The 24,695-nt window shown below is 37.1% G+C and overlaps 1 protein-coding gene across 4 annotated transcripts in view; it reads left to right on the top strand.

Annotated features, from left to right (window-relative positions):
• Positions 1-24,151, top strand: part of gapvd1 (GTPase activating protein and VPS9 domains 1) — a 53,209-nt gene extending 29,058 nt beyond the window's left edge. For 2 of the 4 annotated variants that reach the window (XM_067395081.1, XM_067395080.1), the window contains exons 13-27: positions 27-161; positions 7,654-7,773; positions 9,151-9,228; positions 10,056-10,402; positions 11,339-11,426; positions 13,525-13,596; positions 13,683-13,814; positions 14,263-14,392; positions 14,507-14,619; positions 15,727-15,886; positions 16,074-16,261; positions 17,461-17,674; positions 17,977-18,049; positions 18,137-18,334; positions 20,025-24,150. In XM_067395081.1, the coding sequence (XP_067251182.1) occupies positions 27-161; positions 7,654-7,773; positions 9,151-9,228; positions 10,056-10,402; positions 11,339-11,426; positions 13,525-13,596; positions 13,683-13,814; positions 14,263-14,392; positions 14,507-14,619; positions 15,727-15,886; positions 16,074-16,261; positions 17,461-17,674; positions 17,977-18,049; positions 18,137-18,334; positions 20,025-20,165 (2,189 nt within the window). In that variant the 3' untranslated portion in view covers positions 20,166-24,150. Of the gene's footprint in view, positions 1-26; positions 162-7,653; positions 7,774-9,150; positions 9,229-10,055; positions 10,403-11,338; positions 11,427-12,739; positions 12,773-13,524; positions 13,597-13,682; positions 13,815-14,262; positions 14,393-14,506; positions 14,620-15,726; positions 15,887-16,073; positions 16,262-17,460; positions 17,675-17,976; positions 18,050-18,136; positions 18,335-20,024 lie in introns of all 4 variants that reach the window. The other 2 variants (XM_067395082.1, XM_067395079.1) reach the window with 2 other exon arrangements.
• Positions 24,152-24,695: the final 544 nt, after the last annotated feature.

The raw sequence follows: 24,695 nt of genomic DNA, 5'->3' as shown, positions 1-24,695 counted from the left end.
CTACAGTTAATGAATCTGTGTTGCAGAAGCTGCAGACCTGAAGCAGGAGGAACGCTTGCAGGAGCTGGAGAGCTGCTCGGGTGTGGGTAGCACTTCAGATGACACCGAGGTCAGAGAGGTCAGCTCTCGACCCAGCACCCCGGGACTCAGCGTTGTGTCAGGTACACATACAGAGAAGGCCCTGATATACTCATGGTGAAGTTGTTTTTCATTCTTCGCTTAGGGGTAAAAAGAAGTTTGAAATACCTTTGCAGCAATATACTGTTTGTGAAATGTTAACATTCGTGAGCGTCGTTTAGATGAATATGTTAAAGGGGTCCTTGATTATGATTTCACTTTTTTATCTTTAGTTAAACAACATCTGCAAAGTTACAATGCTCAAAGTTCAATGCAAAGGGATATGTTTTCTTCTACAGAAATTGCTTTTTAAGGACTGCAACAAAGGGCTGGTAGGAACTACAATGTACTTCTTCCTGGGTTGGTGACATTACAAACCCAAAATTTACATAAACTCTGTCCCTGAGGTTCTCCAGCTTTGTTGTTGTTGAACAACCAAAGTGTGAGCTGTTAAAGCTCGGCCCTCTTCTGGAAAGCAGCAGCTCATTTGCATTTAAAGGGATACACGAAAACAACATGTTTTTGCTCAAACCCAAATAGGGGCTGTGATCATAGTAACGGGGATATGTTTACATACAGATATTTAATATGGCACTCCAGTAATGTCACATTGTTTATGTATTTAGCACTTTATAAAATAGATTGCTTTAAAGCAAGAATGAAAAATACACTTAGAATTACAACTATAAAGCAACTTTTCATTATGTTCATGTTTTTACTCATGTCTCACCTTGACGGTCTGAACAGAAGAAATTAATCATAGAAGATTTTCATGTCAAAGAAGGCAGAGCTTCAGAGCCACACCAACATAGATGCCACAGAAAGGTGTTTTCCAGCTCAAGCTTTTGTGTAAAGTTCTGTAGCGTCTGGACTAATCAGCCACACAAAATGATTCAATATAGTTAATGAATTACCTATGAACTCACTTTATCAAAGCTCTGTGAACCCATCCCCCTAAAACTGCAACTAGCATCCCAAACTAGCTAAACTACAGGAAGAACTAGGTGTCCTGTTACAGATACTTGGACCTTTTACGATCAGGAACAATTTTGCAGAGACCAGTGACTCATTCTTTCTGAGAGGGACAAATAAACTCTCTTAATCCTATGTATTCTCTATATAACCACTTGGGAAATGTATAAACATGTATCCAATTTTCCCATATCACGACTTTCCTTTTATAGGCTTTATTCTATGTATTAATTCTCTCTTTTGAACTATTTTGGTATTAGTGTTCCATAGTTGCAAATGTATAGTTGACTGAGATCACATTGGCAGCATGTTTGGTATCTACGGACTCCAACTTTAATTTCCTATTTGGTAATTTATGTTACATGTTACTAACTCTGTGACACATTAGTATTATAAGAATTTAGAGGGTTCTTTTCTCATTCATCCAATCCAGTGTCTTATGCTAATATCTTGCTACAGAACAAAGACTCGTAAAACTTCCCTCCGAGGGGGCAACTCCTTATTGGCTCAGACACCTTAAGAGGGTGTGACCTCTTCACCTCTTATATTCACTGAACACAAGATCAAACTCTTCTCTTCCTGCTCTTCCTGCTCTTCTTCTCTTTTACTGATGAATGCTGACGTCAAGATGATGCTTTAAGAAGCTAGAAGCTTCTAAGGAACCCCAAGCTTGTGCCAGGCCTCGGCCTAGACCTTCCATTCACCAAAGATCCTCTGAATCCAGCCGGTTCTCTTTCGTCAAGAAAATATCAGCAAAGATTCAACAGGAGCCTCCACAAATTGCATCAGGACAGTTTTAATTCAACTTGGAGAGACATGCAAGTATCAAACTTAGTCTCATTATCGGATACATTGAGTATCCTTACCCCTTTTAAAGAAGGGCCTGTTAAAACTAAACTGATGGTTTGCTCAAGGCTGTTGATCTGCTGAATGTCCAACAATGCTGTAACTTCTTGCTTCCTGTACTCTGCTTTCTCTCTCTCTCTTGGTAAACTGTATGCATGTATGTGTGTGAATGTTAGAGTAGTTTAAGTGTTTAGTCTAGTTAATAAAGTCTTGTTCATGTCACACGTAAGGTTGTCCGTGTTTTGCGCTCATGTACGGGAGTCCCTATTCATGTCGGTCCTGACTACAGGCTTTTAGTAGAATAAGATTGTTATTTCCTATAACCTGGAAATGAACATTTCTTAGTTAATAAACAATTAACACTGTGTGTTCATTGAACAACAGGTTAATTGATTGTAATATTAATTTTATTACATTAAGTTAATTTTATTGACTGATTAAAATATTAATAATTAATTATAACTAGTTATGATTAATTATTCATATTTATTTTGAGCTAATTTGCTACAAATGGTGGAGAATGCGGGCATGAATAAACAAAGGTTATGAGCTTAAACCACTGTCAATTTAAAAGTGTGCATTTGATAATTCCAGTCAGAATATGTCAGACGATGCGCATTTTGGTCACTAATTGCTGGTTTGTTGGATGCTGATAAAGTGATGGCTTGAATTGACATCTCTACTGTAACTGAAAGAGTCTACTCTTGACACATTTTAGCATATGTTCAAATGGTATCAGTGTAAAGTTAATCTGATTTTAGCGAAGAAATCCTAATCTCAGTATTAGAGCGTAAGCCTGTGTTGACGAAGGAATCTCAGCTCAGCGGCATGTAAACTGTACCAGAATTGATTATTCTGCTTTGGTTGGAGAAATACCAATTGCAGTATTGCTTAACCTGTTTCTGATGAATGAATCTCAGTACAGTGTTATATAAATGTAGATTTGGGTAATGCTCCCCTGTTATAGTTAAGATTGATGTCATTCATCTAAACTTTGCCTGCACCTACAAGCATAGCTACCTTTTGACCAAAACTGTGTTTCACTCGCTGAAAGGAACATCAGTATTCATGCACAAGACGGACTTAACTATATATGCTTAAACAAGCTTTGACTTACAGCAAACTGTGTAATTACCCTTTAAACAAGTACAAGACGTTGTTTAAAGTAGAGAGAAGAGTTTACATGAGTAAAATTTGCAAATGGCAAAACATATTTGCATTTTACTGAATGTAAAATCAAGTTTTTGAAAATCTGAAAGTATAAGCGTCACATTTTAACTCTATACGTAACTTGTTTGAAATGAGCAGACAGTCTCAATAAACTGTTTGAATTGCTCAGATGTGCATTGGTTCCCATGACAACGACTTGTCACAGGAAGTGCTAACTCATCACCCTGTGATGCCATATTGTAAACAAACCAGGCTAGGTGGCTAAGCTAACCTCACCTAGCAGCCCTGCACCTCAGGCTAAGCTAAATAATAGCTTCTACAGTTAGTGGTTAGCATCATTTATGTGAAGCCTTTAACTACAGCTTGTGTGTATGCAGTGTGAACTGATCTAAACCCATTCTGCTGTTTTAGTCACTTCTTTAAATCTTTTTATTGATTTTAATTATAATAGCAGTCAGCTATTAATTTTTACTAGTATTATTTCTTTCATCTTTGTGATTTACTTACATCTTCCTTTTTTCCTTCTGTGGTTTAATTTCCCAATATAACCACAAGCAACTAGACATACTCTCCTTCTTGATTTTGTTTATTTACAACAGTTGCTTCAATTTTATGAACCAGCTACAAAAGTAATCTGGACAATTACTAGGGCATAATTTTGAGCACCACTAATAAGCAGAATCTAATAGGAAAGCTCTCTTCTTCCTCTCCCTTTTTCTTTCCTATTTGTTCAGAGGTCAAGCCTGTCGTGAGCCATCAGTAAGAAATACTAAGAAATAATTTGACCACAAGAACCATCTTAAGTCATTTGTTAAACCTAGCTGTATTTTATACACCTGGCTGCTCACTGTGCCTTTAGCCCTAAATTCTGTTTGATCTTGCAGTAGTCTCTTGCCCTTACTCTCACCACAAGCGTGCCTAAATGTTGCAGATGCTCAGCCTAACTGCCCAGATGGCAGACCAAAAGGACTGGCTAGGTGTCGTGAGGAACACCCTCCTAACCAGTGCTGCTGATCAATTACAGCACCAGAGCCAAAAGCAACTGGACAAAGATGGAAAAGAAGTAAAGGCAGATGACTCAAACCAGAGGTATGGTCACAATGATCTGACTGAAGTCAACTTCTTCCTGGCCCACATCCTCACTGTTTTGAAACAGGAGGTGAACAACCTCAAACTCCAGATCACAGAGACTCACTAGGAGCTGATGCATGCTAAAAGCCACATAGACCAGCTAGAGATGGAGGCTCGGGACAGACACAAGGACCCTGACAGAATAGAGACACAGAAGAAAAGAGAACTGAGACTCTCTTACCTGCAGCAAACAGAACCACTGCAGGAGAAACATCTCACTTCACCACATGGAGTCAGCAGAAGAACCTCCCCCAGCCAAGCACAGAGGTACAGAGGGGGGGAGCCAAAGCCTTCTGCTTGACACCTTATCAGACAATTTCCTGAAATCCTCTGCAGCTTCAGAAGGAGAAGGATTAATTCAGACAGACCCAGGTACCAGACCTACCACAGGAAGAAGCCATGGATGGGAGCATCCTCATCCTGCAGACCCCGCAGGACCTCCAACAGCAGGCAGCAACCACCTCCTCATCCACACAGCAGCCATCCAGATGCTGCACAAGGACGAATGGACATGCCTGCATTGGACCCACAGGAGCTTCTAATGCTAGTAAAAGAGCTTCTTGAACAGGTCTTACCTGAGAAGTACTCAGAAGCACAAGATTCTGACCACTCACACAACACCATGCAGCCCTGCTCAAGCCAGCCACACCACAAGAGCAGAGTGACACTGCAAACTTCAGACTGCTTCTGACTGAGAGCAGAGGCCTACAATCACCGGTTGCTCCTCTGCCATCAGACCTAGGTGAGTCTGAAACCCTCTTCACACTACAACTCCTGTAACCTCCTCCTACAACCACCTGCTCCACAGGCGTCCAGACGACAGGTGACACTGTCAAGGCACCTGCTACTTCGACACCTGCTGAGCAAGCTCAGAGACCTGAACCTTGCCACCAGCAAACATCTTGCCCGCATTAACTGTACCAACACTAACTGACAGGTGACACACGGTCAAGGCACTGGCTGCCTTGATTCCTGCAGCACCAGCTCAGAGACCTGAGCTTGCCTACTGGCTACATCAACCGCCATGGAACGATCACCACTCCAGGAGACACATACAACCAGAGTCCATCACAGCCTTCCAGCCTTGTGTGCTAGTGGTGTGCCTGATCTTTCTGCACCTTCAATGTCGCTCGCTGTTGTCCACAGAAAGAACAACAACGATCAAAAGGGGGGATATATGTAGCGTCTGGACTAATCAGCCACACAAAATGATTCAATATAGTTAATGAATTACCTATGAACTCACTTTATCAAAGCTCTGTGAACCCATCCCCTAAAACTGCAACTAGCATCCCAAACTAGCTAAACTACAGGAAGAACTAGGTGTCCTGTTACAGATACTTGGACCTTTTACGATCAGGAACAATTTTGCAGAGACCAGTGACTCATTCTTTCTGAGAGGGACAAATAAACTCTCTTAATCCTATGTATTCTCTATATAACCACTTGGGAAATGTATAAACATGTATCCAATTTTCCCATATCACGACTTTCCTTTTATAGGCTTTATTCTATGTATTAATTCTCTCTTTTGAACTATTTTGGTATTAGTGTTCCATAGTTGCAAATGTATAGTTGACTGAGATCACATTGGCAGCATGTTTGGTATCTACGGACTCCAACTTTAATTTCCTATTTGGTAATTTATGTTACATGTTACTAACTCTGTGACACATTAGTATTATAAGAATTTAGAGGGTTCTTTTCTCATTCATCCAATCCAGTGTCTTATGCTAATATCTTGCTACAGAACAAAGACTCGTAAAACTTCCCTCCGAGGGGGCAACTCCTTATTGGCTCAGACACCTTAAGAGGGTGTGACCTCTTCACCTCTTATATTCACTGAACACAAGATCAAACTCTTCTCTTCCTGCTCTTCCTGCTCTTTTCTCTTTTACTGATGAATGCTGACGTCAAGATGATGCTTTAAGAAGCTAGAAGCTTCTAAGGAACCCCAAGCTTGTGCCAGGCCTCGGCCTAGACCTTCCATTCACCAAAGATCCTCTGAATCCAGCCGGTTCTCTTTCGTCAAGAAAATATCAGCAAAGATTCAACAGGAGCCTCCACAAATTGCATCAGGACAGTTTTAATTCAACTTGGAGAGACATGCAAGTATCAAACTTAGTCTCATTATCGGATACATTGAGTATCCTTACCCCTTTTAAAGAAGGGCCTGTTAAAACTAAACTGATGGTTTGCTCAAGGCTGTTGATCTGCTGAATGTCCAACAATGCTGTAACTTCTTGCTTCCTGTACTCTGCTTTCTCTCTCTCTCTTGGTAAACTGTATGCATGTATGTGTGTGAATGTTAGAGTAGTTTAAGTGTTTAGTCTAGTTAATAAAGTCTTGTTCATGTCACACGTAAGGTTGTCCGTGTTTTGCGCTCATGTACGGGAGTCCCTATTCATGTCGGTCCTGACTACAGGCTTTTAGTAGAATAAGATTGTTATTTCCTATAACCTGGAAATGAACATTTCTTAGTTAATAAACAATTAACACTGTGTGTTCATTGAACAACAGGTTAATTGATTGTAATATTAATTTTATTACATTAAGTTAATTTTATTGACTGATTAAAATATTAATAATTAATTATAACTAGTTATGATTAATTATTCATATTTATTTTGAGCTAATTTGCTACAGTTCTCTTTGGCAAGCTGTTTTGAACCACCAAAACAAACTCAAACTTTGTTTTAACATCAGGGCCTTAATTGTCTAAATGTGTTCAAATGAATGATCACAGTCTGGAATCACAGATTTGAGTAAGCATGAAGTCGCAGCATTCAACAACCCAAAGGTTTGAACATCCCACATACATGTCACATTAAATTTTATTCTCTGCCTCGCTGAGTTCTTTATTCAGTGGTTCTTCTGCCCTGACATTGTGATGAAGACGAAGAGCCAGGTAATACAACGGCACACTTCCGACAGACTCCTTGTGGAGAGTTTTCCCTAAGGACTTTGGCAGATGGATTGCCTTTCCCTTCCTCTTTCGTTCCTTCTTGCCGTTTCCATCTCTCGTTCACCTACTCTGACCTCCCTGGGGATTCTCCTGCCCTCTTTGTGTGCTCAAGGGAGCATTGGCGTGGTTTCCCCACTTTCATGAGGAGCTTGAAATGAGATTGGCTGTTCAGCTTGGCCACCACTCCATCATCTATATTCTAGACTTTTGCTTACTATCTGAACTATTTTGTATATCTGAGAGATATATGCACAGTCAAACTCTAGGCTTGTTTTGCTAAGGCAGCAGAACAAAAGTTTCTCCTTCGTCATTTGTTTCTTGTATAAGAGGTATGTCATGCCAAAGTTTCCTCTTTGACAAACCAAACTACTTTACAGCTCTTAAGGTAATATGTTTGCCTCTGTGATTTATAGTTTGAGGTTTTGCTGATTTGTTACATATTGTTTGTGCAGGCATCAGTGCCACGTCTGAGGACATCCCCAATAAGATTGAAGACCTACGCTCAGAGTGCAGCTCAGATTTTGGAGGCAAAGACTCCGTGACCAGTCCAGATGGAGAGGACTCTGCTCATGGTACAAACACACACTCAAGTGACTGATTGGGCACATACAAACTGTGCTTTGTACAGAATTTTATGATCCATATTTTCCCAGTGAATGCCAACTTTATGTTGCTAACCAGTTTATCTGTGGTAAAAGCACATAAATTCCCTGGAAAACAGATGGCAAAGAGCGTAATGCTGATATATCAGATGTTTAAAGAAATTAAGAGCCAGTGGACCGTATAAACATGTAATAACTTGGTGCATCTTTAAGTTTAAATTCATATTTGTATGTTTTATGAGACGTTACATGTAAATGCAAGAGAGTATGTCAAAATTTTTCATCTTCAGACATAAAAGCTGTTTTTCTTCACTATTAAAAGGATTAGTTCATTTCAGAATTAAAATTTCCTGATAATTTACTCACCCCCCTGTTATCCAAGATGTTTGTCTTTCTTTCTTCAGTTGAAAAGAAATTAAGAAATTTGAGGAAAACATTCCAGGATTTTTCTCCATATAGTGGACTTCACTGGGTTGAAACGGGTTGAAGGTCCAAATTGCAGTTTCAGTGCAGCTTCAAAGGACTCTACACGATGCCAGCTGAGGAATAAGAGTCTTAACTAGCAAAAAAATCAGTCATTTTCTAAAAAATAAGTAAAAATATGTACTTTTTAACCACAAATGCTCATCTTGCACTAGCTCTGCAATGCGCCATGCATTACGTAATCGCGTTGGAAAGGTCACGTATGACGTAGGTGGAAGTACTGCGGTAAGGTGTAAAACTTGGGTCTCATTTTCTCCTCCAACTTCAAAATCATCTAACATCGTTGTTTTGCCTTTTTTTCCATAAAGGGCATTTGACTTAGTCTTTGCATGTTTACTTTGTAGACACTGGATCGGTACTTTCGCCTACATCATGCGTGACCTTTCCAACGTGATTACGTAATGCATGGCACATCGCAGAGCTAGTGCAAAGCGAGCATTTGTGGTTTAAAAAGTAAATACATTTGTATCTTTTTTAAATGAACGATCGTTGCGCTAGATAAGACCCTTATTCCTCATCTGGGATCTTGTAGAACCCTTTGAAGCTGCATTTAAACTGCAATTTGGACCTTCAACCCGTTGTACCCCATTGAAGTCCACTATATGGAGACAAATCCTGGAATGTTTTCCTCAAAAACCTTAATTTCTTTTCGACTGAAGAAAGAAAGACATAAACATCTTGGATGAAATGGGGGTGAGTAAATTATCAGGAAATTTTAATTCTGAAGTGAACTAATCCTTTAAATCTCATCCTGCACAGCTGTTGAAGTTTGTTTCTTGGGATGTCTGGTGTGGGACTAACACATCCTTTGTCACTCATTTACTTCATCCCTCTTTCCACCCCTCCATTCTTCCACCTCTCTAGGAGCTCACAGTCTATCCTGTGCACCCTCTCAAACAGATTCACTGCTGGCCATGTTTGATCCCCTCTCCTCTGGAGAAGGTAATGTCACTTCCCAGCATGCACTGCTGTTGAATGCAGTACTTACACATGTAAGACCTAGAAAGGAGTGCCATTAATGTGCCTAATGACAAGAGCCCACTAAACAGCATGTGCGCTGTGAAATAAAGGAAGCGCTTGCCAGATTTCTATCCTATTATGGCCAGAATGGTAGAATGGAGGGTTTTATCATATTGGTATTTAAAGGCTAAGTTTGATTTGTTTCTGCCCAAGCTTACAAATCTACAGTGGAAAGTTGCATAAATGTGTTGGAGAGACATTGTGAGAATCTGTATGTGTGGGGCAAGGTGAGGGGATGACAGGTTGCTAGACCTCACTGCAGGCGTTTTGGCTCAGCAGCTCGTCCCCACTGAGCTAGTGGCACAGGGCTGGCATTGGAAGGCACACAGCAGAGATGCTGTACCCTTGGAACAGGTGGCCTAGTTTCACCTGAGGTCTGTCTGACTCTGACAGCTTTCTCAAGCTTTCTCAAACTAACACACACACACACACACACACACACACACACACACACACACACACACACACACACACACACACACACACACACACACACACACACACACACACACACACACACACACACACACACTCATGCTGACGGTATGCATAGAACCTTTTTTTATGAATGCCAGTTGAACAGAAGTCATGTCACGACCCTGGCATCTAGTTTTGTTTGTCAAGAACTGGCAGTTAAGTCGCAAATACCAAAGCGCAAAAGTTTTTCTCACAGGGATAGAATTTAGCCGTTGACATTATTTAAATCCAAAAGCAAGGACCCCTTGAATTTAGGTCAAATGTCTTTGCAGGTTCATGCACTGGCACCATCGTGCGGCCCAAGGTGCACTATCCCCGACCCCCTCACCCTCCCCCTGACCCACCCATTCCAGAGGCCAGCATAATGAGCCACCAGGAGCCTCGCCCACCCCTCTTCGCCCCCCACCTGGCACAGGGTGACCTGGAGCATCCCAAGCAGAGGCACTCTTATCCTGAAAGGCTGGTGAGAAGCCGCAGCACAGATGTGGTGTCCGCTGGACGCAGACCCAACAGTGATCCCGGACTGAACCGCAGGACCATGTTGGAGGAGAGAGAACCGGCTGGGGCCTTCTCCACAGGGCCCACCTCTTCTCCCAGCAAGGATTCCCTCAAAGGAGAGGTGAAGAACATGAATTTATGTCTTGTATAATCAGTATTATTTAAGGTTTGGGGTCAGTAAGATTTTTTTTTTTTTTTTTTTTTTTTAAAGAAGTCTCTAATGCTCACCAATGCTGCATTTATTTGATTTGAAATATTAGTACATCTAAAATAACATGTAATTTAACGTTTTAAAATGTAATTTATTCCTGTGATAGCAAAGCTGAATTTTCAGCAGCCATTACTTTAGTTTTCAGTGTCACATTATCCTTCAGAAATCATTATAATATGCTCATTTGGTGCTCAAGAAACATTTCTTATTATATTATTTTAACATTTCTAAACTGTTTTTCAACATTCTTTGATGGATACAAAGTTCAAAATAGCAGCTTTTATTTGAAATAGAATTTTTTTTTTGTAACATTATAATTGTCTTTACTGTCAATTTTGATCAATTTAATGCATCCTTGCATGAATAATGTCTCAGTATTAATTATTATATTTATAATATTTATATAATAATTATTAAAAATCTTACTGACTCCCAACTTTGGATGGTAGTTTACAGTATTTAAAAAAATCTGATTTTTCAGACTCTTTTTTTTTTTTTTTTTTTTTTTTTAATCAGTTTGAGTGAACATGAATTTGACTGAAGTATTTGCATATATATATATATTATATTATATTATATTATATTATATTATATTATATTATATTATATTATATTATATTATAATATACTATATTATATTATATTATAATATACTATATTATATTATATTATATTATATTATATTATATTATATTATATTATATTATATTATATTATATTATATTATATTATGCAAACTGAACTCAAATGTTTTTCTTCAGGATTCAAGTTACTTGAGGTCAATTAACAGACTTTAAATGGTTGAGTTAACTACTCCTTGTAACTACTGTTTTTGTATGCATTCAGTCTGAGGACAGAAAGGACAGTGATGATGAGAAGTCTGACAGGAACAGACCCTGGTGGAAGAAGCGCTTTGTTCCTGCCATTCCTAAAGGTAAGGAGCCCAACTCTTACCCTGAGTTTTGTTTTTTTTTTTTTTTTTTGTAAAAAGTGCATGTCTGCTTTCATCCTGTGGTCAATGGCTTGAAAACTGAATCGATATAGAAATTGCTGGCATAGAAAAAAAGTACTTTGTTTGAGTGGGGGAAAAGTGCTGATAATATCTGCTTTAATTATTGGCCTAAATGGATTGATGGCAATAATTGTGAAAACACTAGTATTTGCTGAGATTGACATTGTCAAGTCTATAATGTGCATCCCTACAACGGTTGCACTATTTTACAGTTCGTTTACTTAAATTGAACTTTGTGTACTTACAGTGTACTTACCTAAAAAAACTGGGTAATATAAGGCAGCTACTGTGGGTTAAGGTTAGGTTTAGGGGTAGGTTCAGGGTCAGTACCCAGTTATTGTATTTACTGTAATAAGTACATTGTATGTACTTGAGGAACAGGACTGTAAAATAAAGTTCTACCCCTGCAACTATAAGACTTATTTAAACTTGTAAAACTCTTTATCCATGTTATTGTTTTTCTGTATATGATCAGTATTTCTAATTGGAGAATAATTTCTCTGTGATTTATATAATTCTTTATTAAGTCAAACATTATTCATTTTAAATATCACATTCTTTTCTATTGGCTGTTTCTTACAGAATTTTTTTTTTTTTTTTTTTTTTTTTTTTTTTTTTTTTTTGGAATTGCCAAAAAAAAGATCTCCAAGGCTGCATGTATTTGATCAAAAATACAGTAAAAACAGTAATATTGTGAAATGTCATTCTGTCATAATGTCATCTGTTTTCTATGTTCATATATTTTAAAAATGTAATTAATTTATTCCTGTGATGGTAAAACTGAATTTTCAGCAGTCATTACTCCAGTCTTCAGTGTCCCATGATCCTTCAGAAATCATTTTAATATGCTGATTTGCTACTCAAGAAACATTTCTCATATTAACAATGCTGAAAACGGTTATGCTGCTTAAAATTTTGCTTTATATTTTGTGGAAAAAATAATAATTACAAAGTTAAAAAGAACAGCATTTATTTAAAATATAAATCTTTATGAATGTCTTTACTGTCACATTTGATCAATTTAATGCATGTTAATTGAATAAGAATATCATATCTTTAAAAAAAATAAATAAATACTGACCCCAAATGTTTGAACAGTCAAACTCCCAAATGCAACTCGAATCAGTCTAACTTTTCTGACGCTCAATAGCAATTAGCATTTAGTATGGATTGGGTGAAGAGTTTGTGTTTGTGAACCCCAACCCTGTCTGTTGCTGTCTGTGTTCCTCACACAGTGCTCTATTGGACTGCAGAGGGTGAACTCCCAGGTAACACACTCTTCAAGCTCTCTCCCATTCAATCTAGTGCTGTACACCAGCGGCCCGAATTTGTACTAGATCCTGTAGACTCCTCCTTGCCACTTTGTGACATGAAACAATCGAGCTTCATCTTTTCATTCATGCAGCCATTTTGGTTTTCCATGGTTTATTTTGCAGGGGTTGACCTCTATAAAAGGACATTTGCTCAAATATGCGCTTGAAAAATATGTGTAATTTTAATGTAGGTATATCAAAACTACCACTACTTTGGTTACAAGTCAAAACTAAAATAAATAATAATTATTATTAAAGTATTTCACTTTTATTAAAATAAATGAAAAAGAAAAAGGTTGTTTTAATAGCATATTGCTTTTTGCTGTTGAATCAAAATTGATATGGAGATTCATGAAATTTAACTATTGAAATTTTAGTATTGTTTTTTTTTTTTTTTTTTTTTTATAGACTTCCTGTCATATAAAGACAATATAATATGCACACAGCGTAAATTCACATGAGCATACACATGACATTCTGCAACACAGAGCTCCACATCTGTGTGTTTGCACTTTAGTAGTGACATGCTTCCTGTTTTAGTTCCCCATTACTGAAATTTTGGTTGTGGCTCATGTGTGGAGCAAAAGCATTCAAAGCATGTTTGTCCATTTGCCACAGTGGACTGGAGAGAGTTAGCTTTCTCATAGGAACACGACTGCAACGTTCTGCCGTTTTGTGAGAATAACGGCTTCTATTCATTTCTGCAGTGCCGATCGCGGGGCTCCGAAAGCGGGATAAGCCAGAAAAAGATGAGCAAGGAGCAGAGAGGGTCCCGCAAGGTCTGCACACATTTAACTCCATCATACACTTACTGCAACCATTGTCCACATTGATCACGTAATGTATGCATTTTTGTGCATCTCAGATGAACCTTCAATGCTCAGACAGAGCTCTAAGACCCAGTCAGCAGAGGCAATAATGGACAAATACATCAGGTACATGGAGAAACGACCCGCCCCCAGTGATGGAGCAGTTTCTGGAACCTATATTGGACAAGGTTTGCTATATAATGATATACACAAACACACACAAAAGAACACACTTTTTTTCTTTAGTGTTGAGGAGTAAATAACTTGGAGTAAAAGTAGTGATGCTTTTAACTCTGTGGTCTCAAACTGAACAGAGGTCAGCCCTGCAGTGTTTAGCTCCAACTCAGCTGCTTGAAAGTTTCTAGTAGTCCTTGATTAGCGGGATCAGGTATTCGGAGCAGGGTCAGGCTGTGTTCGGGTCAGGCTTACTGATTTTACTCACCTAGGGTATAATTACCCTAAATTTTGAGAATTTTTGTAGTTTACCACTGGGGAAACCATTTATATTATTCTTAAATTGAAGCAATTAAAGGAATAGCACTACTTGCTATGCTTTCTACTCTCATCTTTTAGACAAAATTTATCACTGATACAGTTTGTTGTCTGCTGTTGTAACTGTTTTTCTCTGTTTTACAGAGCCCTGTAGAGAAGGAGACAGTGAGCATGACTCTCCTAAAGATGAAGTTCTGCAGAACATCTCTGCAGATGACCTTCCAGACTCTGCCAGTCAGACAGCACCACCTCAGGACAAGACGTTCTCCTTCAGGTCAGACAAAATCAGTACATTCTGAAAGTCTAAATCTCAGTTAGAAACCAAAATGGCAATGAACATTTAACAGAATCAGACTGATAACCTGCCATGTCTGTTTCATCTCTGCAGTGATATTAAGAAAAAGCTACGCATGGCTCTGTGCGCTGCAGATTCGGTTGTATTTCCCATCATTCCACCTGCTACAACACGTAATGGCCTCCCGGACCATGCAGATCCCGAAGGTTCCTATTACCAATATTATCTTTTATGTATACTTGCCTCCTCTATACTAAGTTGTAAAATATATTTTGTAACATATACAGTGCTTAACAAATTTATTAGACCACCACCCAATGTAAGGTTTATGCCACAGCTGCCCTAAACTAACAGTATTGGTGATTACCAAAATAATTTTTTACATTATTTTTGTATAATGGTTAATCCACACCAGTAAGTGTAAGCTCTTCAGTCACAGTAGTGTTTTTAATGCTAAAATATAATTATTGTTGGGATTTAATGTATTCAAAGATAGAGCGCACAAAAGTGTCATCAAAAGCAAGTACAAACTATTTGGAAGTCAATAACAGACTGTGGAAAAGTACATAAAAACAGTGCCAGCTTATCAAGGCAAAATGAGGCCATAAAATAAAGAAAAAAAAAAAAAAAAAGTGTGTATATATATATATATATATATATATATATATATATATATATATATATATATATATATATATATATATATATATATATATATATATATATAATTTTTTTTTTATATAAGTTTGTTATTTGCCTAAAAAATTACAATAACATTTTAGTTTTAAACAACTTTTTGGCAGATTCTTAAAATATTTGTGTGGTCTAATAAATTTGTTAGGCACTGTATAGGTATGTAATTATGTAATGTAGTAGGAGTAGGAAATTATTAATAATTTTTAAATTAATAATTATTAAAAATTATTATAATAATAAAAGAACGCTAATATTAGCATACTATTTTGTAACCATTTTTAGTGTTTTAATGATGTTGTAGTAATAAGAATAATAATAATAATAATAATAATAATAATAATAATAATAATTTATAATTGTTTTTATTATTTTTAATTATAGCAATTATTATTATAATTGTTGTTATTATTTATTATAGCAATTATATAAAAAAATCTTGAACTTCTACTATTATGATCATCATTATGGTAGCATTCAGTCCTATTTAAAATCAACCTTCTTTTGAAATAAAGTTTTTGTAGCTTTCTGCTCATGGGGTGAAAGTAGCTGTTACGCAGGTTCTGAGGTTCAAAACGCTGTGCATTTATGTCTGGCCCCTGTCTCCTCTCTCTCCTCAGACAACGAGATCGTGTGCTTTCTGAAGGTGCAGCTGGCGGAGGCCATTAACCTGCAGGATAAGAACCAGATGGCTCAGATCCAGGAGACTACGCGCTGCGTCAGCCACCTCGACCCCCGCACCTGCAGAAAACTGCTCACTGCCATGGCAGAGGACTACAGGTACACACATTATTCTCTTATTCTCTCTCTCCATCTCTTAATGTCTCACTAACTTTCTGTCTCATTGTCTCTCTCTTTTAGTCACTTCTCTCACACACAGCTATGAATCAACATTTAATAAAAGATTTTGCTGACATATTTTTGGGCATGACTCCATAATGAGCGCTGTGATGGTTTTGTGCTGTAGGAAGCGGGCTCCGTACATCGCCTATCTGACGCGGTGTCGGCAAGGTCTGCAGACGTCTCAGGCTCATCTGGAGCGACTCCTGCAGAGAGTGTTGAGAGATAAAGAAGTGGCCAACCGCTACTTTACCACCGTCTGCGTCCGACTGCTGCTGGAACACATGGAGTCTAAGATGCTTGACTTCATCAAAGGTCTATATGAATTTCTGTGTAGACGAGAACGGCTTGTACTTCACTTTTTGTGTTGATTGCTAAATCCTGAAAAATCCAGTGCTTTGTTTTAAGTAGCAAAGGTGGATATTTGTCTCATTAGAGCTGAGGTCTCAAACTTTAATTACCTGGCGGTCACTAGCCAGCTGGTGATCTCCATTGGGGACAATTCAGTAGTTACAAAAATACACGTTTTTACAGCTATTAATTTTATACATTTATTTATACATGGTTGGCCCTTTTTTAGAGCATAGTGACTTGTTTTAAACTACTAACTAGCGTACAACTGTGTTGTTTAGCAGATTAATCCTGTCTAAGATTGTATACATGGAGAACTACATAGTACTCCTGGCACATTAGGCAGGTCACAGTCTTGGAAACATCACAGTCTGACTGTGAAGTCAGTTATTAAAATATACACTACCATTCAAAAGTTTGGGTTTGGTAAGATTTTAAAAGAAAGGCTAAGGCTGCATTTCTTTGATCAAAAATGCAGTATGAACAGTAAGATTGTGAAATATTAATGCAATTTAAAATAACTGTTTTCTATTTGAATATATTTTAAAATGTAATTTATTCCTGTGATGGCAAAGCTGAATTTTCAGCATCATTACTCCAGTCTTCAGTGTCACATGATCCTTCAGAAATCATTCTAATTTGCTGATTTGCTGCTCAAGAAACATTTATTATTATTATTATTATTATTATTATTATCAATGTTGAACAGTTGAGCTGCTTAAGATTTTTGTGGAAACCATGCTACATTTTAATGTATTTACATTTACATTTGAATACAAAGTTCAAAAGAAGTGTTTATTTTTAATAGAAATCTTTTATAACATTATAAATATCTTTACTGTCACTTTTGATCAAATTAATGAATTCTTGCTAAATAAAAGTATTACTTTCTTTAAAAAAAAACTTACTGACCTTTTGAATGGTAGTGTGAAAGGATTAAAAAACAAAATCATTTTTTGTAATTAAAATATTATCATTTCAAATAGACAGGCAAAATAAATTGGCTGCAGTAGCTGCAGCTGGTTGAAAATTGACAATATTGTCATAATGCAACATAAAGTTACCAAATGTACATGTAATTAAACTATTAGCATTTGAGTGGTTGTATGAAATGATAGATGAGACCTCTGTATTTGAGACTGACTCTCTCTGCTCTTCCACAGCATTTCAGGGCTGCACAGCAGCTGACGATAAGACAGCAGCCGTGGAGGATTTCCTGCGTTACCTGTATGGAGCCATGGCCCATGATGCCATCTGGCAGTATGCCAGTGAGGAGCAGCTCCAGGATGCCCAGATGGCCATCGAACGCAGCGTCATGAACCGCATCTTCAAACTGGCATTCTACCCCAATCAGGATGGGGACATCCACAGAGACGAGTGAGGAAACTCAACTCCTGAATTTTACCTTTTTCCTAATTCCTTTCCATATTGATTCATATATTGTGTCTGAATTAGATGTGATGCATCAAAACAATCACCTCTATACTAATCTGCATGTCAGACATTTTGTCAACCACATGGTTTCAAATTGCACTTGATAGCCTTGCACACAATAAAATTTCATTGGTCCAAAATCCTGTTCATGTCTGCATATTAAAATCACTGCCAGCTGAAACATGAAAACTGATGCTTTTTCAGCATTTTAAATGTCTTTTAATGGGATGTCTCCTTTATTCAAGGCTATTCCACGAGCACATTCAGCGTCTTTCTAAAGTGGTGACGGCAAATCACAAAGCTCTGCAGATCCCGGAGGTAAACATTTACACAACATCTCAGAATATAGTTAGAAATGAAAACAGAAAACTGCAGTCTGATGTGTGCGTGTGTGAATCTGTGCAGGTGTATCTGAAGGAAGCACCGTGGCCCTCAGCACAAGCTGAGATCAGGACCATCAATGCCTATAAGACCCCACGAGATAAGGTGCAGTGTATCCTGCGCATGTGCTCCACCATTATGAACCTGCTCAGCCTGGCCAATGAGGACGCTGTACCCGGGGCGGACGACTTTGTCCCTGTGCTCGTCTTTGTCCTGATTAAGGTGAGTTAAGAGACACAACCATAGAGTGATAATGCTGCTAATTGCATTAAGTGTGTTTTTTTTTATTTTGTAACATTTCTGATAGTTGGCACTAAGGCCCAAAAGCATTGATGTCTTCTACGTAATCAAATATTCTTTGCTATTTAATGAAAGTATCTATTTAGAAGTTCATTAAATTTCAGTTCTGTATTCACAATTACAATATATCCACAAAATATTTTAAGATGTAATGAAAAACGGCACATCCTTTCAAATACAAGCAACTCTGTTGTAAATTCATAACAGGGTTCATTCCTTCATCTTTTAAAAAGATGCCCAATATTCCCTTCTTTTTGCCTCCCTGAGGCTTAAAAACAAGACTCATATAGTCTGACTGTTATAAAGTACTGTAATTCCCTATAGTAATATATAATGTATGAAATTAGCTGATTGTGCAAATCATGTTCAAATTTGTGTAATCTTTTAATTCTATATATATATATATATATATATATATATATATATATATATATATATATATATATATATATATATATATATATATATATATATATATATATATATATTTGTTTTAATTAAAAATAAAATAAAAAAAATCAATTGTTTCAAATGCTACAAGTGAATTTATACATCATGAAAAATGCAGTTATTTTGAGATTTGCTATAAGTGGTTTAACTGTCTTAATAATTCATTATTATTATTATTATTATTATTATTATTTATGGTTTTAAACATTAGATTTTTAAGAGCATTAAATTATGGCAAAGATAAAAACGGGGAAATGAGCATGCGCAATTAAATATTCATTATTGAATGATACCGATAAATTAAGTTAAAATGATTAAATAAAAATAATCTCAATATTAACCAATAACCGATATTATATTGATATATTGTGCATCCCTTCTACAAATAATTTTACAAATTTTTAAATATTTTTTTGAGATTCATTTTATATAAAATTTCAAAAGTTGGTTAGGTTTTTTTTAATGTTTTTGAAAGAAGTCTCTTACGCTTAATAAAGATGCATTTATTTGATCAAAAATACAACAAAAGAGTAATATCATAAATTATTATTACAGTTTAAAATAACTGTTTTCTATTTTAATAATATACTTCAAAATTTAAATTTATTCCTGTGATGCAAAGCTGAATTTTCAGCAGCATTACTCCAGTCTTGAGTGTCACATGATCCTTCAGAAATCATTCTAATATGCTGATTTGGTGCTTAAAAAACATTTCTTATTATTGTCAATGTTGAAAACAGTTGTTCTGTATTTTGCTTGTATTTTTTAAAGATTTTTTTGATGAGTAGAAAGTTAAAAAGAATCACATTTATTTAAAATAGATTTTTTTTGTGACACTGCAACCTCTCAAGCTGAATAAAAGTTATGATTTAACGCCAGCGTGTTTCAAGGTGAAAAACTCTCAAGTCTTCAGGAACAATCTTAATGCACTGATCCTTGTGCTAGAGTTTTGTTTGCTTGATGGTGTCTAAGTTTTGTTATTGTGTGTGAGTTTTTCACATCTTCCCACCCCATACCTATTTGTGTTAGCGATGTACACGCCCACACCAGATTTTCGAAACTTGTAAGTGCGCTTGAATGTGTAAGCATGCACAATGTGGGTGGTCAGATGTTATCTCGTACGTTAATTCCCCCCTCTCGCTCGTTCTCTCCCTCCCTCCAGGCAAACCCACCCTGCCTTCTGTCCACCATTCAGTACATCAATAATTTCTACGCCAGCAGGCTGAGCGGGGAGGAGTGCTATTGGTGGATGCAGTTCACTGCCGCCGTGGAATTCATTAAAACCATCGACGATCGCAAGTGAAGCAGAACAGCCACCTGTATGGGCAGACTGTAGGAAGGAGAGAGAGAGACAGAGAGAGAGAGAGGACAGCGCGGACGACTACTCTCCCCTTCATCACAACGAGGCATCGCCTCAGTCTGTATAGCTGTACATAAAACAAAAAAAGTTTAAAAGCGATCAAAAATTAGAAATGATCATGACCAGTTTTACTACGGTGGGGTATTAAATGAATGAAATCACAAATAATGTGGCCGGTGGCGACATTGCCGCTCTCTACTGATCTCGCTTATAACCCACGTCTTTTTCTGTAGTATTGGGGAGGTGCTGGGGCTTAGAATCAAATTTTATATTAAACAGATTTAGCAAGTAATTAGTCGTTAAAACATACCTATCAAATGAAAAAGGGACCAGGAACTACCTGCAACGTTCATGTGTCGGGACGCTTCAGAGGGGAACCCATGATTCTGTTCTTCTCGTATAAACCGTGCAATCTCACCCCATTCATAGCTAACAGTCACACGCAGAGTCATATCATAAAACGCATCACTATAGATGCTGCCAGTGTATCAATGTTACAGTTTATCAAATTAATCATGCCATTATTTTAATAGGGCAGCTTGTTCTATGAATGTAAGCAGGTGTTGTCATTATTGTACATTCATTCTTTACTACGTTTCCCAGACAATTTGGAAAAAAGGGCCCACATATTTATATAAAATAAAATGTATTTATTACTTAACTCCTGTATTTAATGTTTTATTATATTTACTGACTTGTTCCATGAATTAGCTGTTGGACAGATGCACACAGTTCGGTTGAGGAAGCAAGTTTGAGAAAAATTAAGTCTCACAGAAGCTGCTAAAACAGGGTGTCTTCACATTAGCGGATAGAGTTGTAAATTAGTGCCTTGCAGATATTTGCAGTAACACTTGTTCTTTTAGTTTTGTTGGGTTTTCTGCCACATGTTTCTTGAAGTGAGGAAGTCAGATCTGTCAAAACCTGGCTAAACGTCAGTATGCTATTAATAACCAACCTACAGTAAAAAGTACAACATGCCATATAGAAACACCCCACTGCACAATTGGACGTTCAGTATGTGGATGGTTATTTGTGTTGAATGACTGTTAGGTCTTACGAAATGGTCTTACGCAAAAGTTACTGCTGTTGTCCCCAGAAAATATTTTTATTTAGTTTGATATTGACCTTTACTTGTGTTTAAATTCCATGTATTGTTTTCAGAGTTCTTACTTTTCTAGGATTAAAATCATTGTTATTTTTATAATGCAGTTCCCAAGTAAAACTATGAGTTAGGAGGACTATTTTTTTTGTGTGTATTTTGTGGTGCACTTTTAGAAAAAGGCAAAAATTTTACCTTTAGGGCAATAATAGCTTGTCATTGGGGCAGTATTTACCCCTAAAAGGTTCATAGTAGTATCTTAAGGGCACATATTACTACTCCTAATGTACTAATACGCACCTTTTAGGGTTAGATAAGGTACAAATTGTCCCTCTTATGGGAACTCCCCTAGTGACAAGCTGTTGTACACCTAGAGGTACAATTTTTGCACTTTTTTTTTCTGATGGTGTTTTGTTTGAGTTTAGAACATTTTAACACTGTGGCATCTTTATCAATGCTTGAGGACTAGTATATTGACGTTGTTGAGGAGAATATATCTATGCGATTCAGGCTACCTCATGTCATAATCCCGTAAATTAGCACATACAGTATTCTTCATAACAGTTTTGCTGTTGATATCGGCACAATATATTATTTAAACAGGAATGTAGAATATCATAATCTACATGTTATTGCTAAATTATCTTTATCACATCAGAACTTCCCAATAACCTTTGCACTTGCGTAGAACTAGGGCAAAAGAACTGTAGCCCTAACATTTTGTTGTGGTTGTCCAAGTTTTCCCTTTCAAATCTGTCTTTTATTGTTGCTCCTAAAGATGTGTGAATATCCGAAAACAAACTCTGGGTGTTGATTTTGGTCCTAAATATAGTAGATGCACTTAGAACTATTAGTTCTACCTCCAACTGTGTACATAAAGGGATTAATAAAATATTGTAATGCATTCTTTTCCTCTAGCTTTTGTAGCCTGTAGAGCTCTGTATATACTTTTTTTCCTTCTGATTTGAATGGTGCATGAACTTGATATTGCCGGTTGCTACCATGTTATCTCTCTTGCACAAACTGTAATACGAAGAGCATCAGCTACAAGACTCTTAATTTGCAGTGCACTTTGGAACAACACTGATTTTCTGTATAACATTTATATTCTATATAAATGTTATAACAGACTATCTTTGTTTTTACTTGTTCCTTTTTAAATTATAATGTGATATTAATTTTTGCCTTTTCAACATTTTCTGTAATGTGGAATCGGGTATTATTGATCTTAATATCTCAAATGGTTCAGGCTAGCACACTATTTTGGTGCTCTTTTTGTTTGCAGTGGTTGGAATTATTATTATTATTATTATTATTTTTTACCACAGCAGCAATGTTGCATTTGGTGGACCTTGGTGAGATTAGTTGCCAAAGGAAACAAAGACTTTATATTTTCATGACATGTACTTTTACCAAGACGTTTTTGTGTGTAAAGTCTGCCCTAACTAAAATATGCACCTTGGGGTTTGTGTAACCTGTGGCAAACATTTGAAGAGGGCTTAATCTTGATTAATTTGTCTCTATTGTCTTTTTCCCCCCTCACGGTTTGCTTGAGATTGAAAGGTTGATCTTTTTGGTGTTCTCCATTTACCCGGAAGAAATCAAAAGCGACAGCCTCAATGTGGAAGTATTCTAACCCACAAGACTAATAGTCTTTGAGGTTTCCAAATAGGGCAGTTTTTAATTGAACAGATGAAATACACTACTATTCATTTGAACACACTTTTTAGCAGAAGCGACTTAAACAGGGTTTTGGTGTACTGTACTTAACTGAACTGGCTTAATATCTGCACAGTATGTTGACTGAGAGCAAGGCTTTGTACTCGATCTGTATTCAAGAGCTTTATAATCCCTACCGTATCATGTTGGTCCACTATTTTGAAGAGCATGCTAAGAGAATTATGGGTAATGGCTTGCATTTGTGAGCTTACTCACTTGGGCTCCTGTTGGGAAGGCATTCTGTGTGTTATGTGATTTAATATGAACCTGTACATAATTCATAAAAAAAAAAAAAAAAAAAAAAATGATTAAAGACTTTTTCCGTGAAAATGCAACGCCTGTTTTTCACCAAAATGTCCTGATAGAAATGCATGTCTACTGTATCTTCTGGCTATTTTTAGTTTTAAAGTCAGCATGAAACGAAAGTTGCGATATTCTTTTCTTCCCTATTGTAAGGCTAAGTAAAACAGCCTCTCGAACAAGAAAATATGTAGGGCGGGACTTGATTTTGTCCATTGCAAATTGATTGGATGGTTATGGTTTGCTATTGCTGTGATGTCATTTGAGTGACAGGTTGTCCCGCCCTCATGCCAGTAAACACATCATCAGAGAAGAGAAAACATGTCATTGCGTGGTGTGAATGTCACAATTGCCATAATTATGAGATGACAACACGTGACATTCTACTTGAAATTGTGCATTTCTATGGCAACACTAACTATGCCAAAATTTATCTCCAGTTGGAACGCTCAGAAAATTCCAAGTTTTCAAGTTGGAATTTCATGATTTCGGTAATTACAACCGTGAACTCACCTTTATTTTGATTAAAGGGGACCTATAATGCCCCTTTTACAAGATTTAATATAAGTCTCTGGTGTCCCCAGAATGTGTCTGTGAAGTTTCAGCTCAAAATACCCCACAGATCATTTGTTATAGCTTGTCAAATTTGCCCCTATTTGGGTGTGAGGAAAAACATGACGTTTTTGTGTGTCCCTTTAAATGCAAATGAGCTGCTGCTCCCAGCTGCTTTCCAGAAGAGGGCGGAGCTTTAACATCTCTCGCTTCAGTTTACAAGGGCACATTAAAGGGTTAGTTCACCCAAAAATGAAAATTCGGTCATTTATTACTCACCCTCATGCCGTTCCACACCCGTAAGACCTTCGTTCATCTTCAGAACATGAAGATATTTTACTTGAAATTGGATGGCTCTGTGAGGCCTCCATAGGGAGCAATGTCACTTCCTCTCTCAAGATCCATTAATGTACTAAAAACATATTTAAATCGGTTCATGTGAGTACAGATGTTAAATATGAATATTATAAAGCAATGGGAATATTTTTGGTGCACCAAAAATAACAAAGTAACGACTTATATAGTGATGGCCGATTTCAAAACACTGCTTCAGGAAGCATCAGAGCACAGTGAATCAGTGTATCGAATCTGCTGTTCGGAGCACCAAAGTCACGTGATTTCAGCCGTTGGCAGTTTGAAACGCGATCTGAATCATGATTCGACACACTGATTCATTTATGCTCCGATGCTTCATGAAGCAGTGTTTTGAAATCGGCCATCACTAAATAAGTCGTTATTTTGTTATTGTTGGCGCTCCTAAAATATTCATGTCACTTTATAATATTAATATTGAACCACTGTAC

The sequence above is a fragment of the Chanodichthys erythropterus genome, chromosome 9 (genome assembly GCF_024489055.1).
Source record: "Chanodichthys erythropterus isolate Z2021 chromosome 9, ASM2448905v1, whole genome shotgun sequence".
NCBI classification, from domain to species: Eukaryota; Metazoa; Chordata; class Actinopteri; order Cypriniformes; family Xenocyprididae; genus Chanodichthys; species Chanodichthys erythropterus.
The sequence above is the reverse complement of the archived record's forward strand: the minus strand, read 5'-3'. Positions and strand labels throughout refer to the sequence as shown.